General features: G+C 41.2%; 2 protein-coding genes across 3 annotated transcripts; one reads left to right on the top strand and one right to left on the bottom strand.

The window, feature by feature from the left end:
* The first annotated feature begins 108 nt into the window (after positions 1-108).
* Positions 109-3,664, top strand: LOC127756346 (uncharacterized). The gene is made up of 3 exons (XM_052281707.1): positions 109-1,346; positions 1,462-1,575; positions 2,602-3,664. Exons 1-3 carry the CDS (start codon positions 109-111, stop codon positions 3,662-3,664), a joined length of 2,415 nt encoding a protein of 804 aa, XP_052137667.1.
* Positions 3,665-13,912: 10,248 nt separating this feature from the next.
* Positions 13,913-15,291, bottom strand: LOC127758036 (transcription factor BHLH133). Of its 2 annotated transcripts, XM_052283651.1 has the most exons (5): positions 14,803-15,291; positions 14,655-14,714; positions 14,496-14,561; positions 14,355-14,420; positions 13,913-14,184 (listed from the first exon to the last, which is right to left on the bottom strand). In XM_052283651.1, the coding sequence occupies exons 1-5, from the start codon at positions 15,289-15,291 to the stop codon at positions 14,092-14,094; spliced, it is 774 nt and encodes a 257-aa protein (XP_052139611.1). In that variant the 3' UTR covers positions 13,913-14,091. The 2 variants fall into 2 exon arrangements, with proteins under 2 accessions (XP_052139611.1, XP_052139613.1); XM_052283653.1 differs by lacking the exon at positions 14,655-14,714 and having other exon boundaries at positions 14,803-15,274.
* Positions 15,292-17,425: the final 2,134 nt, after the last annotated feature.

The raw sequence follows: 17,425 nt of genomic DNA, 5'->3' as shown, positions 1-17,425 counted from the left end.
TCTTCTGCCCACGCTTCCCGTTTGCGACCCACGGAGATCGGCGCCGTCTCAACGTCCGATCAAACCACAATTTGAGCCGGCGGCCACCGCTGCTGGAACGACCTCCGGATGGTGGCGGCGGATGCGGATGCCGATGGTCGGGAGGAGGGCTGCGACCTGTTCGAGTGCTTCTGCAGATGGCGCAAGCGCTGCAGCCCCCGCATCCCGCGGGTCTCTCCGGCGAGGGATTACGTCTGCATATCCTCCGATGCCTCCGGCGACAGCACTCCCAAGTGGTCCGTCCTCGTCGGCTGCACCTCCATCTATGAGCCTTTCCATAACCTGCGGACGCATCGCTTCCGGGTTTCCGGTTCCGGCCGAGTCATGGGCTGCAGCGACGACATGCTCGAGCGCTTCCGCGGCGTGTCCCCGCTCGACGACGAGCACACGGTTTTCTCCTCCGCCACGGCCGCCATGGCGCCCGACGGCCACAATCTGTGCATCATCTGCGCGCACTCTCCCTCTTTCGATGCGACAAGACGAAGCAACATCGAGCTACTACTGCCCAAGGCGTTTCTCATGGATTGTGCAGACAAGAGCTTGACTGCATTACCACCCCTCCCACTCCCACTCGGCTCGTATGCACCCGTGTCAGCTCACGGTGAACTCTGGACGCCCGCCACAGTGGAGGAGAGGAGGCCCTTTGGCATCGAGAGGCGGCTTATGGTGTATCTATTGGAGAAGGATGGAGCAAGGAACTCTTGGGCTAAGATTAGCGACATTGAATTCCCTTTTCGCTGTCCTTCGGACAACTTCTCGTGCGGCGGCCCTCTCCTTCACGGCTATGCTATCATCCGCGACAGGTTTATCTTGATGTCCTTCATCGACTTCAGCTTCTTCTGCTTCGATTGTGCTACCGGTACCTTGACGCAAGTCACCACAGAAGGCGAAACTAACGAGCATGTTCCTATCAATGGCAGAGCAGCACATGTCGCTGACAATGATAATGGTATCTACTTCATCGATGGTGTCACATTATTTAGATACAACTACTCACCGGAGGCCGATGAGCCGCTAAAACCTCCCAAGATGATCGACACTATTTGTCCATACCGCAAGGAAGGGTATGGATTCCTTGTTCACCTCAAGGATGATATGTTATGTGCCGTTTGGATGAACATGAAAATTCCTTGCAAGTGTGCCACACGACATGTCCTAATCACAACATTCCGAGTTCAATGCCAGCTCGATAAGGATGGTTTTGAACCTAAAGTACTTGAAGTCCTACACTCCACTTTTCGGAGGATTGGCATGCTCCGGAGCAAAGCACCTGACTTTGGATCCTATGATAGATTATGTTTCTTACAGTAAGTCACTGATACATTGTTTTGTTCAGCTCATAAGTTTGTTACAATTCATTTATTTCAATAACAGAAATTAATATTTTTTTGTTTAATATAATAAAATGTCTTGGTGAACTAGGGAATATCTTGATGATTCACCTGATATTGATCCTTGGATAGCTTCGATGATGCGAGGAAGCTCCAGCCACCCCCAAGGTGATGAAGTCGACCCACAATTATTGTTTTGTTGCAGGTACAATTTCGTTTAACGATTTCATTTATCTTTTGTTTTTATTGGTGAAATTGCTTCGTGAGCCATTTTGTTTTATCAAGTCATTCTTTTATAAGTAAGAAATTTGTTCGTCAAACCTTTTGTTGTGTCCTTCCATTAACAATTTTTTAATAATAATGCCTTTATAAGAACTTGGTTCATTAAAACCCTGGAAACCAGATTTGATCCACCGTGACAACTAGGATATATTTGTAGTACATTGGTGTCATAATTTTAAAATTTGTTGTTAAATATCCCTAGAACATAACAATCGCTATATATGTTGATATCATAAATTTACTGTTGCAATTTCTTGAAGTTTCAAATATTTTGTTAGGATTTGCTTTAGTCCTTTTAATTACCTTTAGTCACTTTGTTGTCATTATATCATCATTTTTGTGCTGAATAGTAGCAACCTTTATATGCAGGAGGTTTTTCAGTAGAAAACCTCATAATATTTTTGCACATATTAGCAATGTATATGTATACTCATTTACTTTTTCTAACTATATAATTGTACTAATTATTAAACATATAACTGTATAGAAGCGCTTTTTGTGATAAATCGATTAATACCAATTTCACACATTGAATCATAATATTTTTGCACATATTAGCAATTTAAGATTTGAGATATGACTGCGTCATCTATATGAAAATTGAGGTTGTAATTCCTTGGACAGAACTCTTAATGGAATTTTATTGGATAGGCTTCATTGCAAGCATGAAACCAAAACTCTGATGGGTTTAACTCAGAAGGTTTAATTCCATCTTGTTTTGCCAATTATAAGATTCTAGCCACCTAATTATCATTAATAATGCATCTTCCCATTATCACTTGGACTTTATTAGCGTCTATGTTGTCTTCTCCTGAAATGTGATAAATGATTAAGATAAAGTTTAGTGCACCGTTTCATACCAGTCACTAAACTTTACCTTCGTTGCATGTTACCACATGATTGACATGATTTCTCTGAACAATTGCATTTTCCATCACTCCATCTACAGGAAATTTTTGATTGGAAAATCTCGAGCCGTCACGCTTGAGGATTGCAAAGTGAAGACCAAGTCACATCTGTATTTTGTTTGCCAGGTCGGCCAACGTTCTCTTTTGTTCCAGATCAGCAATTCAGGAGGGAAGCTAACAGGATGCCATGAGAAGGTGCTGCAACCACAATTCTGCCTGGAAACAGCTAGACCTAGAGATGATGCTGGGCTAGTAGATGATCCTCATTCATGGCATTTCGTGCATCAGGGATCAAAGCTTTACTTTATCCCATCCAATCCATGTCTGAATCACTATGAGATTGACCTCAGTAGCAGTCTTCATAACATGCTAGAATGCAAGCGACCTTATACCCATTTTTCGATGGTTTCGCGAGCTGGTCAATACATTGTTGCTTTAGGTGACACTCTACAGGACGTATACATTCTTGACCAACAGACTCTCAATTGGGTCCCTTGCAAGACATTATCAAGGTCTCTGGATTTGACACGCGAGGTTAAGGTTTCTGGATTTGTAGACCTGATTGACGACGCTTTTGTATTGTCGGATGCTGACACGCCCGAGTGCTTCATGCTTGACATGAAGAAGAGGGAGTGGTTTCCTGTCAATCATCTTGAGATTTACCAGTATACCTCTGGTGGTTTGCTGAATGGGAGATGCATATATGCAGAGGGCTTCATCTACATGTGTGTCAAAGACGGCATCTTTGCCTTTGAGCTGTTTAAGGAGGGTGCTTTGTCGTACCGCCTCGACACGCCTACCCTACTGGAATTCCAATGGAAGAGGTTCTCAAACAGTAGACTAATGTCATTTGATCTGATTTCTGGGGACATTGGTACCTCCACTGTTAAAGTATTCTGTGTTGTTGAGGGTTATACTAGGGCGGGTCATCCTTATCCTTTTGTTTATAATGACCACGAGCTGGCTGTTACCACAGTTCAAGTGAAACTTGAAGGATCAGAAAGAGGAGCTATGGTCCCTGTTGGCATCAGGCATGTTGACATTGCCATTTCATCTATTCAACAGGAAGGATGGATCTTGACCAGCTATTCACTTGCTGTGTAAGCTAGCATGTAGTTTGTAACCTTTGCTGTGTAAACATCAATTTCATCTGATGTTTGTTACCTTTTATCATCTGATGTAATAAAAAGGTTAAGTGATTTTTATTTTTGAGAAATGAGATATTCCTCGCTCCTATTGAAACTGAAAGCGTAAAATGTTCTAAGCTAGTGCTCCCTCCGTTTCAGGTTATATAAGATATTTTGACTTTGGTCAAATCCAAACTATTTTAAATTTAACTAATTTTATAAACAAATATAGTAATATTTATAATACTAAATTAGTTTCAATAAATCAATAATTGAATATATTTTCATAATAAATTTGTCTTGGGTTGAAAATGTTATTTTTTTTCTATAAATTTAGTCAAACTTAAAACGTACCAAAGTCAAAACGTATTGTAACCTGAAACGGAGGGAGTAAGTGATAAGAGTACCTGGTTGGCTGGTTCTTAATTAGCCCAAATTTCTTCGGGCTATCTAAATAATATTGTCTCAAAGGTCATTATACCCTAAGCTAGACTTTCCATGTTTAACGAGGATGCAAATGCTAAGAAAAAATATTGAGAATATACATTTTTCTTTAATAATCTGCGTTGTATACATACATAGGGAGGAAATGCGTAAATATACACGTGCCGTAGGGTGGGAACACGAGAATGCTCACAAACTACGGTGAGGCCTCAATATACAAGTGCCGCAAGAACGCTCACAAACCGCGGTACGGAGATGCGTGACTGATGACCGAGCTGTTCCGGTGGCACAGGAGCACGGAATGGTCACGGAACGGATGCCACTCTCAAGTCAATAAGTCATGGGCATTCATTTCAATGCCACTTTCGTGATTTCTTGCATTTGCAAAATATTTTTTCATCCAAATAATTATTTCTTAGACCTTTTTGCACTGCACCTAGCTGTGGTTGAAACAAAGCACATCACAACTCTCAATCTGGACATCGCTTCTTTGTCGAGACCGAGCCGAGCGAGAGGAGAGAAGCACAAAGGGAGGGGCGACCATGCCGGCGTCGCTGCCCGCCAGACGCGCCGCCTCCCTCTACTATCCGAGCCGCCACCTTCCCCCACCATTCATGCCGATCTCCTTCCTCACGCTAACAACCCGCCCTGGACAAACCATAGTACAAAAAACAGACCGGCCCACCGGTTGAACCAGAAAAAACCAAACAAGAGGTTTGGATGGCTCGGTTCGCTGTAAAGACCGCCCTTGCATATGAACCGGAGCAAACCGCCTGAACCGGCGAACCAAAGCAAACCGAGCCGGCCGGTTTATCAGGCTAAGAGAGATGGGCCTTGTGCACACCGAGAGAAGATGGGCCCCACAAGGCCCACGATGCATGTACCATTGAAAATAGCAAGAAATAGGTGGAGATTGGGGGTTTGAACACAGGTTGGTCAGTTGAAAACTCCACGCCTCCACCTTCCTGCTAACCTTTTTATGTGACATATGGAGAATATGCATACAAAATAAGCAATTCCGGTTCAGCATTCGAACCGTGTGAACCGGCGGTTCAACCGCTAGACCGGTGACCCAGGGACTCGAGCGGTTCGATCTCCGGTCCGGTTTTTTCAACTATGGGCCAAACCCTAGCTATGGCGAAGAGGCTCGCTGCAGGCTAGGGGCGAGAGGCGGCGAGGTTCAGGGGTGGCAGCTAGGAGCGGCCGCGATGGCTACAAGCGCCAGCTCAGGCAGGACACCAACCGTAGGGCTAGGGGGCGAGAAGCGGCGGGGTTCCGAGGTGGCAGCGAGAGGCGTCGCAGCTGGCAGGAGAGGCGGCGCGGCGGCTAGTGGCGGAGCAGTGGTGGGTGGCGCCGGCGTCACCGCCTAAGCTCGTCCCCTCTCGCGCTTGCTTGCTCTCTCGGTCCTCCTGAAATGAGAAATTTGCAGAGGCGATTCAACATGTTGACCCAAGGGCATAAACGTCCGAGAAAAAGTGTAATTGAGGAAAAAATAATTTTGAAATTCAAAAAACCATGAAAGTGGCATTGCAGCGAATGCCCATGGCTTAAGAGTGGCATTCGAGCGAATCTCATTTTGACGACGGTATTCTAGGGAGGGATATTAACTATTTGCCACTGGGTCGATGTCTTGAGGTTTCCTAAATCATCAAGTAATACGGTTGGATAGCAGGTTGAGTAAGTCATTTTCAAGAATTGAAGATTTCTGCTAGAAGTGTTTTTATACCTTGAAGATTTCCTGATCTTCAGAATTGACCGATCGGCTGGGGGTTCTTTTGATCTGGTCGTTGTGCTGGCCGCCCGGCTGCTCGTGTCATCCTCTTCGTCCGAGTCATATATCGGCCTTTGGTGTTTCCTCTTTGTGCTCGTCTCATTGTCCTCAGTAGCTCGTTTCCCTTGGCTAGTCGGGTTGATAGTTGGACCACCTTGAGGTTGGCCTTGGCTGCTGGCATGCTGTCGAGGAGAGCGGCAACAGGAAAGAGGAGGCTTAGACTTGAAAAGGGAATTTTCCTGCATAAGTGATGAAGAGAGTAAATTCTACTTGAAGCACATAAAGACGATGTGACAAATACTGCGAATGTAAGTCTTACCTGTGGTAGAGGTTGGTGTAGGCTATACGACACGACTGGCAACTTGTGGTTGTAGTCAACTACAATGTCGGAAGAAAAGATCTTTTATATACGAGTCTTCATGATTTTGAAGTCCAAGGAGTCAGGGTCTTCACGGTTGGGATTGGTTTGGCCTTCAAATTCAAAAGCCGGCTTGGATCTTTCCTTGATTGGAGCCTGTCGGCACTGATAAAATGTCGAGTGACCTGTTCACCTTGGAGGCCTTGTTCTTTCATTTCCAACAGCCTGTCTATTAGGGTGTTGGCTTGTGCGACCTCGTCACCAATGGGCAGTGACCGCCAGAGTTCTTGATAGACTGGTGGGATGGCGACATACTCTGGAAGACCAGGGGCTGAGTTTTTGATATAGAACCAGATAGAGTGCCAGCCTTTGTTGGATGTTTTGAAGGGAAGACTGAAGTATTTTTTAGACAAAGACCCACGAAGTTGTAGGCCAGATCGTCCAACAAGACAAGGATCGTCTTTGTTGGATTGGGGTTTGAGAAAGAAAATGCGCCGGAACAAGACAAAGTGGGGGAGGATTCCAATGAAGGCTTTGCACAGGTGTATGAAAACGACAATGTGTAAGATGAAATTGGGATTCAAATGATAGATATTTATGCCGCAAAATTCTAGAAGACCACGGAAGAAATTAAAAGTTGGAAGAGAAAAACCAGAGTAGAAGAATTGAGTGAATACCACGATCTTTTCCTTATTCGGGGTTGGAAATGCCTCGGTCAATATTTTATTAAAAAGCAGTCGACATATCACTCGGATCATGGTATTTTAGGATTTGTACCTCGTGTGCTTTATATTTAACTATTATAAAACCACTTGGTTGGTTATTTATTTTATCCTTGACTATATGTTTAGTTTATTCAACTAATCACATAGTCGGGGGCTACACCTAATTAGGTGCATCTAGTCGATGCACCTAATTTTTTTATTTCAGCCCTTCACAACCTATGATGGATGAAAGCACTCGGGAGACTAGAGCAGAGATGGTTGAAGCACTCGGGCTTTTCAATTAATGACTCGAGAGAAGATTATCTCGTCGACTGTGAAGGTGTCAAGGGCTATTATGGAGATTATAGGTACCATATACCCACAAGGCTATGTTATCCGACTGGTTATAGGGGATAGTGGATAGAATATGTATAGGATAATGACCCGGGTATTATGTTAACTTGTGTATCAAGGAAATATCTCGTAGTCCTAGTTGGTTACAATTGTAAAATATCTATAGAACTTTAGACCGTAAGGGATAAAGTCTCTGCCTTGTAATCATGACTCCGCCAACTATATAAGGAGGACAGGGACCACTTGGGGGCATAACCACACCTCAGATCATCATATCAATAACACGATATGTGGAATATTTCCCCGAACAAGATTAGTGTATTATTTCTTATAAAGAAGGCCTAAACCTGTATAAATCTTTTGTCCCATAACACATCCACTTTCCTGCTTGTTCGCTACCTCTTTTAGAATAGCCAAAATCTAGTTTCGACAGTGAATGTCCTTGTGTTCCTGTCCTGCGACATAGGTTTATTTCTGCATTTTCTCTCCATGCATGTATATAAACATAAATTATTTAGAGAAAATTGTGGGTTCTCAAATTATTTTCCAAAAGCTAAGGTATAAATTCACCGTAAAGTTGTTCGATCTTACAGTATCCGGTTTCATTGGAATCTACATACCTCTTTATTTGGGTTTGTAAAATACTAAGCCAAACATCCTACTTGAATAATTTTATGCACTTCAATGAGCACCACCACGCCCAGATGTGTATACCAAGTAATTGAAATAAAGGTTCAAACAACCATAAGTAAAGCCAACCATAAGTAAAGCCAACCAGCCTAGTTACATACAATGAGAGAATCATGAATTGAGTATTAACTTAAAAAAACTTGAAAATGAATTAAAATGAATTTTAAAACAACATTTCTATAAAAAATTTTTTAAAAAAATACATCGTTTAATTTATAACTACATCAGGGTCAAGTTTCTCACTTCTCTATAGAATCTTTCAAAAATATCTGTATATTAAGAATAGATAAAACATGTGCTATATGGTGACACGCTCAACAAGACTGTCTCAAAACTCAAAAGGATAAAACAAATATTAAATAGGCCGGCAACACGATACTTGAGAAGAAGAATCGATTACATCATTTGCATCATTTACTTCAGATGTTAAATATCAAGCGTCCTGAAAATAGAACTTTAATGAGAGAAAGTACTCCCAACTTACTGTAGGAAACAGAATCGACAACATATCTACATTGCATCAGGTAGAATGTAAGATTTGGGTGCTACTATAAACAAATCCTCCATGATAGTTACGGGTGCCAATAACCCTCAGCGTGGTGGCTAGCAGATGACGGGTGATGCAGCTGCATGTAAGATCCGTACCAATCTAGGCAACACATAGAACCCGATTGCTGAAACTAGCAAGAAATCCATTACCATAAGTACTGTAATCATCATATAGACAGATGCATGCATTAAATAATGAATACCATACTTTTTTTTGCCATGGGCAAACATGGTTGCAAATATACTTACAAAAATGTGACGAAAGGAGATTAATATCAACATCAATCACCTATAACATAATAGAGAGTAAGGCAATAATAATTTGCAACCAAATAATTGTGAAATAATCATTGAAAATAATATATATTTTCCTATCTCAACGATTAGGGTGGTAATTGTAAACAATTATATTGTTGGTGTTATATGATAAATTGTTTCTGAGAATTTTCTCCCATATATTCCATCTGCCATTTATAGCCATGAGGCCAGTAGAATACGGTACAATAATGTCGTTGCCCCAAATATGTCATAGCGATGTATAATGTTACTTCAAACTGATAAATCCGAACAACAATAACATAAATTCGGGTCATGCGTTCTAATTTTCATAGCTTTGCTTGAAAATTAAGATAAAATTGATTAAAATAACAAAAGCTAAGAAAATAAGATAGAAAATTTTTTTTGAGGTATTGCCTGTTGTGTTTAAGATCTTGAAGGAAAATGAATGATTGGAACTAAATTGCATGTGAATCAGCCCACTCTTTTAGCTCCACCTTTGCATATAGAACATGTAGGGTATCGTCTGTTTCCTCCTCAACTTGAGTCATGTCACCTTCGGCTTCCTCAGTCTCAATCAAAGGCAATGGTGATGCCATGTCAGCTGGGATAATTGAGGGTGCAAACAAACTCGTAGTAGGAGTGCCCTTGGTCGCTGCCTTGGCGGTGGCGCAGCTTGGTCTCAGCGTCGAAAACTTGGTGGGCACTAGAGTAGGCAAGGTCGAGGGTGATGAAGATGATGCAGAATTGAAGTTGGCGGTGGTCGCCCTGATGCTGGTAGAGGACTCATCTTCTCTCTTCTCAAAGGCCTCACTCCTTCCTTCCTTCACGCCAAACATTTGCAGTAACCGATCAAGCTTCTCATCAAACCTACCATCAACTCAAACTCCTCTAGTAACCTATAGATTGCCTCATCCTTGGTTAACTTCTCCTTGCTCTTGATGCGAAGAACATCTCCCTTGGACACCCCATATTGGCTTGACATTTCATCCAACAGGTTGTGTGCGCTAGATTGACCAGCTCCTCCCTTGCCCAAATCTTCCTCCACCTTGCAATGCTGCCTTCCCAACACCTGCATAATGAGAAATCCCACGAACCGAGCGGCTCTGATACCAGATTGTTAGCAACCTCTTCTTCTCAATTCAATAATCTCAGGAGCAACCAAATCCAGTACAATCTTAGGAAAAATACAAGAGGGATTGGATGAGAAGGAGTAGAGGATACAAGCTTCTAGGTTACGGAAGCTTCTAGATATGGTAGTGAAGAAAAACAAGAGAGAGAGAGTGGGGAAGGAATAGAGATCGACGAGGTTCAATCGAACCAAGAAGCTGCTGCCTCCGCCGCCGCTTTCTGTTCGATGGCCTCGTGGAACCTTGTTGTTGTTGCTTTGTTGTCTCTCCAACTGGGCCTTCTTGGGCTGGATTGGAGAACAGTCGGCGAAGCCCATGATGCAGTCCAACAATACCTGACAGCATGCTCGGTAAAAAAAAACACGGAATTGCTATGTCGAACACTTTTTGCCGCCGTCCATATAAGAAAATTTCATGTACAAGTCACATATGAAAGTGACTCAATCCACTTACTATTAGAAGCAGTGCATAAATACGTCACACTACACAACAAATCCCCACTAAAATTAAACCAATCCTCTATCTTGTTGTACTTTTGTATAGAATCATAGATCCACCTCTTCTAATTAATAACCTAATCATCATATAAATCATAAAGTGCATGCACACAAGATGCACTGTCCCAGCTGCCATGAAAAGCGTCGTCACTTTTTGGGGGCCTTTTCTCCAAATTACTTTACAATTTCACATTCAAAAACGGTTTCTTGGAAATGAACTGCCCCTTTTCCCATGCATGCACCATGTTCAGTATAAGTAGAACAGATGCACCTCACCCAGAAAGCAAGTAGCTAGCTTGCAGCCTTGCAGTGAAAAAAACAAAACCTACCAAAGCTGAGCAGAGAAGCTCAAGATTGACCATGGGGCAGTACTGCTCCTCCTCCCGGCAGCCGGTCGCCGACCATGGCACGGCGACGGCGGCGGCCGCCGCCGATGGTTTCATGAGGTGATTGTTCACTGATTCGTACATACTGTCTACTCGCATATGGTTTCTTGGTTTAGTGTCACCTGCCTCTTCTTTTGGGTTTCTGAATTGAAGCTGCTGATTTGATCTAACCTGGATGCAGCTGCAGGAAGCAGCAGCAGCAGCAGCCGGAGATGGAGAAGAAGGCGGCGGCGGCGGCGGCGGCGCCACCGCGGAGGAGCAGGAAGGCGATGAGGCATGCCTACGACGCGGCGAGCCATGGCGACCTGGTTCTCGTGGTGTCGCTGGACTCCATCACCAAGATCGGGTAGCTAGCAGCGCTATCTGTAGCTGCACAACTCTGACAAGATCGAGCATGTTTCTCTCTGTCTCGCCTGGTACTAATTGAGCACAAATCTCCTCTTAGATTAAGCACAAATCTTGTGAACTGAAAGAGTATGAGTACTCATTGAACTGAATCAAATCCTTCTGATTTGAAAGTTAGTTTTGGGTTTAATTTTTTATTCTCATCATGCATGTGTAGTTGTAATGAAGATTTAAATCATCTAGTATATATCCACATGCTATATATATGTCAAGAATATTTTTTTATGAAAAATGTCATTCTGAATTTATTGCGGAAAAGTCGTAGTATGAGGAAGAAATATCAAATGCGTGATAGTGATATGAGATCATCATCACCAAAATGTATCAGTTTGCTTTCAAAGGTACAACCAATATCCCATCCAGTAACAACTTGGATGTTCTTGAAAATATCTTGAACAGCCTAGCATGGACGTCCATAGGATGATCAACGAACTTAGCAGAAAACGACTGTGCAAATCATATCCAGACAGCGAAATAATAAACAAATCAGTGTGATCTAGTAATAATTAGCTATGTTTATACCTTGTAATCTACTCCACCCGTCCAAAATCCCGACGGAGGGAGTACTAGCTTACAGCTTACACTACCTCAGGTAAAAAAAAATTATGGTTAGGAAAAAAGATTTAGTCAAACTTTTAATATTCCGACCATCAACAATTTCTCAAATTATTAATAATTTGAAAGCAAAAGGGATCATAATCGTAGATTTTCCTTGAAAAATACAATCCTAATAGCGTAAGCTATTGAAGTTTATAAATTTATTCTGTAAATAATGAATTATCGAAATTATAAAACTTGACCGAATCTTTTCCTAATGTCAAATATTTTTGTTTAACAGGGGGATTATTTATGGTGGTTGGACCTTATCTAACAACGTCGTCACATACTCACATTTGCCTTATTTACGTCGTCACCGAATCTTTTCCTTCTGTCAGCTAATGATCCACTAGGAGGATGTAGTTGACAGGTGATGTTTGTTGTCTACTTAAGAAGCTTTTATATATGCACCTGGGTGACTTAAATTAGTCCCTGGACCTTTGTATGATGAATAATTCGATAAGGTCCTTGTGTATCCATCATTTGTAATATATACTTCCTCCGTTTCACAATGTAAGTCATTCTAACATTTCCCACATTCATATTGATATTAATGAATCTTAGATAGATATATGTCTAGATTCATTAATATCAATATGAATATGAGAAACGCTAGAATGACTTACATTGTGAAACGGAGGGAGTATTAATTAATTGAGGGGTGTAATTGCAATTTTCCAAATTTTTTGTAGCTGTACTATTGTATCCTTGAAATCAATTTGATGATCGATCTTGTATTATCTTGGACTACTTGAGACCATAACATCTGCTGATGCATGGTATATATGTTCACTTGAGTTACTCTGCTTTTTATGACTGAAGTCTGAAGAAAAAGTTTCAAGATTGGAAGATCATTTCTGCTGATCACTTCGAGTCAATCCACACACAATGAAATGAACAATCCTTTCTACGATCGTTCATTAGCTCTCTCTCTCTCTCTCTTCTCTCTCTCTCTCTCTCTTCTAGGCCCTAGTGGAGTATTTTCGAATTAACAACTTAGATATATATTTTCTTTCCTTCATCTTTGCTTGCCTGGGGTTTTATGCCCCTTGTCTTATTTTCAGTTTTCACTTGTAGACTATTCTTGTTGGTTTAATTAATCAAACGGTAGTACTCCTGCAATTTCTTTCAATAACATCATATTTTCCTTAGTTTTCATCCTTGATGGTGATTGGTGGACATCACCTTCTGTCTGCTACTACTAAACTATAGGAGGATGCAGCTGAGCTGCCCTTATCATCAATAGTACTGTCTCGTCAACTGAAAAAAAATCTGAAGCAAATTTGCCTTTGTCCCAAACTGTACTCGTATGTACTCTATTCTAAAATAAATTGATTTCTACTCTCTTACCTGTAAGTACAATCAATTCACAGATTAAGAAATTTATCCCTTCAATACATCTTACCCACTTACTCACTAATATTATTTTTTTTATTAATGAGAGCTATTTTAGTCTTTTTTTTCCTCACTATTATAGTTTTCTTGGGATATGAGGAATCGTTTTATCTTGAGACAGAGGGAGTAGGAAGTTTGAGTAGATGGCTAGGGCTAATTTGTATCTGTGTTATTGATGATCCTATTTTCATTTCATCCGACGAGACGATTCTTGACAATAACTTTGAATTTTGGACCATATATTAAAATTTCTTTGGATTTTAAATGACCATTTGTATATTCTTCTCATAGGTTGGGTAATAGGCTAATGTCGTACTTATGATGATTATATAGGCATGGTACTGTCTCTTGTGTTTACAAGTAGTAATGTAATGGTGTAAAGTACTAAAACAAGATATTGGACGCATGAGAGAAGTATTAGGCATGTTATTTTTAAGATAAATGAAAATTTTGTTGCATTTGAATGACTAGACCGAAAACAGATGGATCTCACAATGTGTAGGACAAAAAAAATACAATTTTACAAGAACCGGTGACAACTGCGTTCCTGGTGCTTTTCTGAAATGATGGTAATGGTATATTCGTCGTTTGAATATCTACATTGGTTTGGAAAATGCACATTCCATTTTTTTTTATAAACTCTCCTGCTCAAAAGGGAAATATGATATTCAGAAGCAAAATCCAGTTTATTTGAGCATACTTCATCAAAGTGCGGTTATTTTCCTTTGTGTAAAGAAACAAGAATAACTTACAAAAGAATCCAGAAAATGAGATATCCATGAAATATAAAATCAAATCAAAGTCGGAGAGAAAAATTGCAAAGCTGCTCAGGCACAAATCCTTCCTAACTACTCTTGTGACAGAGAGTTCTGATAGCCCCTGTTGTTACCAGTGTCAAAAGCAAGGGGCGCATACATCCACATTTCATCAGAGCTCAAGAGCTGTGCAACATTCAGAAAGTAAAAAAGGTCAGGAAAATGATCACTGTAACACTTGGATATTTCTAATGTTATACTAGTACACACATATATTCAATGCAACTATGCAATGTAGTGAAATCTCATATCCAGTCTTATTTGTGTCAGCTCATAACTAAGAACTGAATGCACACCTTGATTTGCAGGTGTAGAAACTTGACATACTGAATTGCTTCCTCCAACATTGTGCTGATGTCAACCTGCAAATTTATAAAAAAAAGGAACAATTTAACCACTGCTAATTACAGCCACTGATCAAACCAGCAAGAACTTACTTTTGTTCCATTAGGGATCAGTTCTTGCAGTATTCTCAATCTCTCATTGATCCTCTGTCTCCTCTTCTGTTTTACAAGCATTGCGTGGCAAGATAAGAAACTAGACTGAAAAGCTCCTAGGTCAGGAAGAACATAATACAATTTAACAAACTAGTAAACCTTTGCATAATAAGACTGTGAGTTCTCTGAAGAAACAGAATGTTTGCATGCTTTTGACACCTGCAAATTCAAACTTAACTTGAAGTTCAACAAATTCCATGACAAAAAAAAATAGAACTAAGGTACATCAAACGTACTAGGCCCTTACCAACATCTTGGTGCGAACTTCCTTGCTGCGGTTCATCATCAGCTCATTCTCAGTATCCATCTGAACTTTTCTCTTGTTACCAATGGTAGTCTCCACTGCTGAAACGAAGCTATCATCTTGGTAATCAAAACATACGTTTGTGCTGCTATTCACAAACTCTGATGTCATTGTGTCATAGCCCTCACTACTGATGAGAGAAAATGATGAGCTACCAAAACAAGGATCAGCATCGCTGCTGCTCCAGAACAATGACTGCAAATGCGCAATCATCTCAGACTCATTGCAGATTGCTTCAAAGGAGCTGCATTCCATGGCTGAGCCTGAGCAATGGTTTTGTGAGTATGGTGCAAATTGCAGTTGCAGAGAGAATGTGTATATATACTGTGTTGGTGCTTGAAAGGGCTTCAGGTTTGCAGGCATGAAGTTGACTTGAGTTCCCCTCCAAAAAAAATGGATTGTTAATTGGGCAAAGAAAAATTCCTTTGGCATGTTGTTTCTCCTTGTCTTCAGAATCTTGTTGCACCAGGGTTGACAAATGACAGCACATACAATGACACAAAGAGGGTAGTAACTGCATTGAAATGATGAATCATGGTTAAGCACAGGAGAGTGACACTAATATCAACACCACAAAATTTTGTTTATGTTCAGTACACATATTTAAGAATGGAAAATGGTACATGGCTTCAGAAAGAAAAATGGAAAGAAAAGTAAAACAGAGAAGGTTGCTTGAGAAAATGAAGTGACAAAAATGTCTCGAGGACAGAGTGAACAGAGTAGGTTATGCTGGCAAACCATAAACGATAAGATACAATACTAACCTGAATTACTCCTAGTACTAGTTTACAACTAGTCAATGGCTATTGTGGAAAAGAAAAGTACAGCAACTTGCACAAAAGTGTACTTCTGCTGTGCGTGCATGATTCATGACGGCACAGATGGTTCTTTGTGAATCTGTCTGTCTGATGCTCTAAGCGAGTAATTAATTTTTAATTTTTTTTACTGATAAAATACCCAAACGATGTAACGGGTAATTTAATTTGTTGCAATTTTAGTTGTACGTGTTAAATTGTCATCGCCCATTATATAACACAGTACACGGGTATGTTGCTATTTCCATAATATTCAGAGTCTATGTCTTCAAACAAATATTCCTCGGTTCCATAGTAATAATGGGACGGAGGCAAAATTTGTTTTCAAATACTTGTAATTATAAAGTAGTACTAATTTTCACATTTATACCCCCAACTACCACCCCTTCACCATCAACCACACATAAGCATTATAGTTTTTTCCCTTACTAGCTGAATGCCCGTACATTGCAACGGAAATTAAATTAAATATCATAGAACCACACCGCATACTCTAAAGCCTCAAAAATTAAAACAAAACTATCCTCATTGTAAATCTTAGGGTCGAATTATTTATCATCATTTTCACCTCACTTCAATTTGTTTTCCATGTTTGATGGCTTGAGGTTAGGAAAGGGACGAGAGTCCACCTACCTCACTGTTTGAGAGACCCACGTAGCAGTGGTGATAGATGGTATGCACTATTTAGCAGTTTGAAAAGCGTACACGTGGAAAATAAGAGAGGAGAGTTGGGAACTCTTAACACACGAACACAACCTTACTCCATTTCGGGCTGATGTTTCCATATAGCAAAGCCCACTAGGGCTTTTCCTTAGTTCAGTCATGGCAATAAGTTTACTTTAGGTCCCTTATCTGGTTGCTCGGTTCAAGTTTCATCTTTGAACCACAAAACCGGAGAAAACGCATCCCTCAACTTATAAAACTAATGTAAAAGAGGCCCCTCAATAGTATTGTCCTGCTTTTCCGCTGATGTGGTGTCTACATGGCAGTACAAAACCTCCGCTATTGCTGCCCCCTTCCTCGCTAGCTTGCCGTCTTCCCGTGGATGAGATGGCGAGCTCACCGGCTGCCTCTCCTTCTTCTGTCGCTGCTGTCGGCGCGGATCGAGGTTCCCTCCCCGACCGTCGCGATAGGATCCCAAGGGACCGCCACGCAGCCCGTGGACCTCGAGGTTAGCGCGGATATGTTAGACGACGACGCCCCCACTGTCCTCTCCCCACTCCGGTGCGGTCAGCGAGCTCCGCAATGGCTGATGGCGGTGATGGGAGTCCTCTCGACAGCGAGACAACATGCATTCTTTCTCGCACTTCTCTAGGATGATTGTCAACCGAGGTTTGGACCACTTCTTTTTCTCCCTGAACCACAGCTTTTGCCCTCAAGCCACTACGGCATGCAAGTTACTCTGACACAAAATAAAGCTCTTTCCAAACCTCCATCATAACATCGGAGCCTAAGATTAAAACCACATGCTTGAGGCCATGCGTTGGACATGGCCTAACGGAGATCTCATTGTATTCATAAGCTCGTTTCTTTTTTTTTTTCCTTAAAGATACTCAGATGGGGCCAGGGACGCTCGACAAAACACAAAAAGGGACACAGCTACGGCAGCAGCGTTTCCCTCTTTCTTTTTCCTTTTTCTGTTTGTTAATACAATTTTATTTATATATTGCATCACACAAGCTAGCAGTGTACACGATGTATATACGGCGGGTATCGATCGGCGCTACTTTAGTCACCTGGGCGACCAATTA

The sequence above is a fragment of the Oryza glaberrima genome, chromosome 12 (assembly GCF_000147395.1).
Source record: "Oryza glaberrima chromosome 12, OglaRS2, whole genome shotgun sequence".
Lineage (NCBI taxonomy): Eukaryota > Viridiplantae > Streptophyta > Magnoliopsida > Poales > Poaceae > Oryza > Oryza glaberrima.
This window is presented reverse-complemented; position numbering and strand designations above follow the sequence as displayed.

Bases quoted from the DNA above. Each gene is read 5' to 3' on its own strand.
- LOC127756346 (XM_052281707.1), top strand. From the start codon at position 109: ATGGTGGCGGCGGATGCGGATGCCGATGGTCGGGAGGAGGGCTGCGAC. The intron at 1,347-1,461 runs GTAAGTCACTGA...TTGGTGAACTAG, and splicing joins GATAGATTATGTTTCTTACA to GGAATATCTTGATGATTCAC. The intron at 1,576-2,601 runs GTACAATTTCGT...CTCCATCTACAG, and splicing joins CAATTATTGTTTTGTTGCAG to GAAATTTTTGATTGGAAAAT.
- LOC127758036 (XM_052283651.1), bottom strand. From the start codon at position 15,291: ATGCCAAAGGAATTTTTCTTTGCCCAATTAACAATCCATTTTTTTTGG. The intron at 14,715-14,802 runs GTAAGGGCCTAG...TTGAATTTGCAG, and splicing joins AAGTTCGCACCAAGATGTTG to GTGTCAAAAGCATGCAAACA. The intron at 14,185-14,354 runs GTGTGCATTCAG...AATGTTGCACAG, and splicing joins TTCTACACCTGCAAATCAAG to CTCTTGAGCTCTGATGAAAT.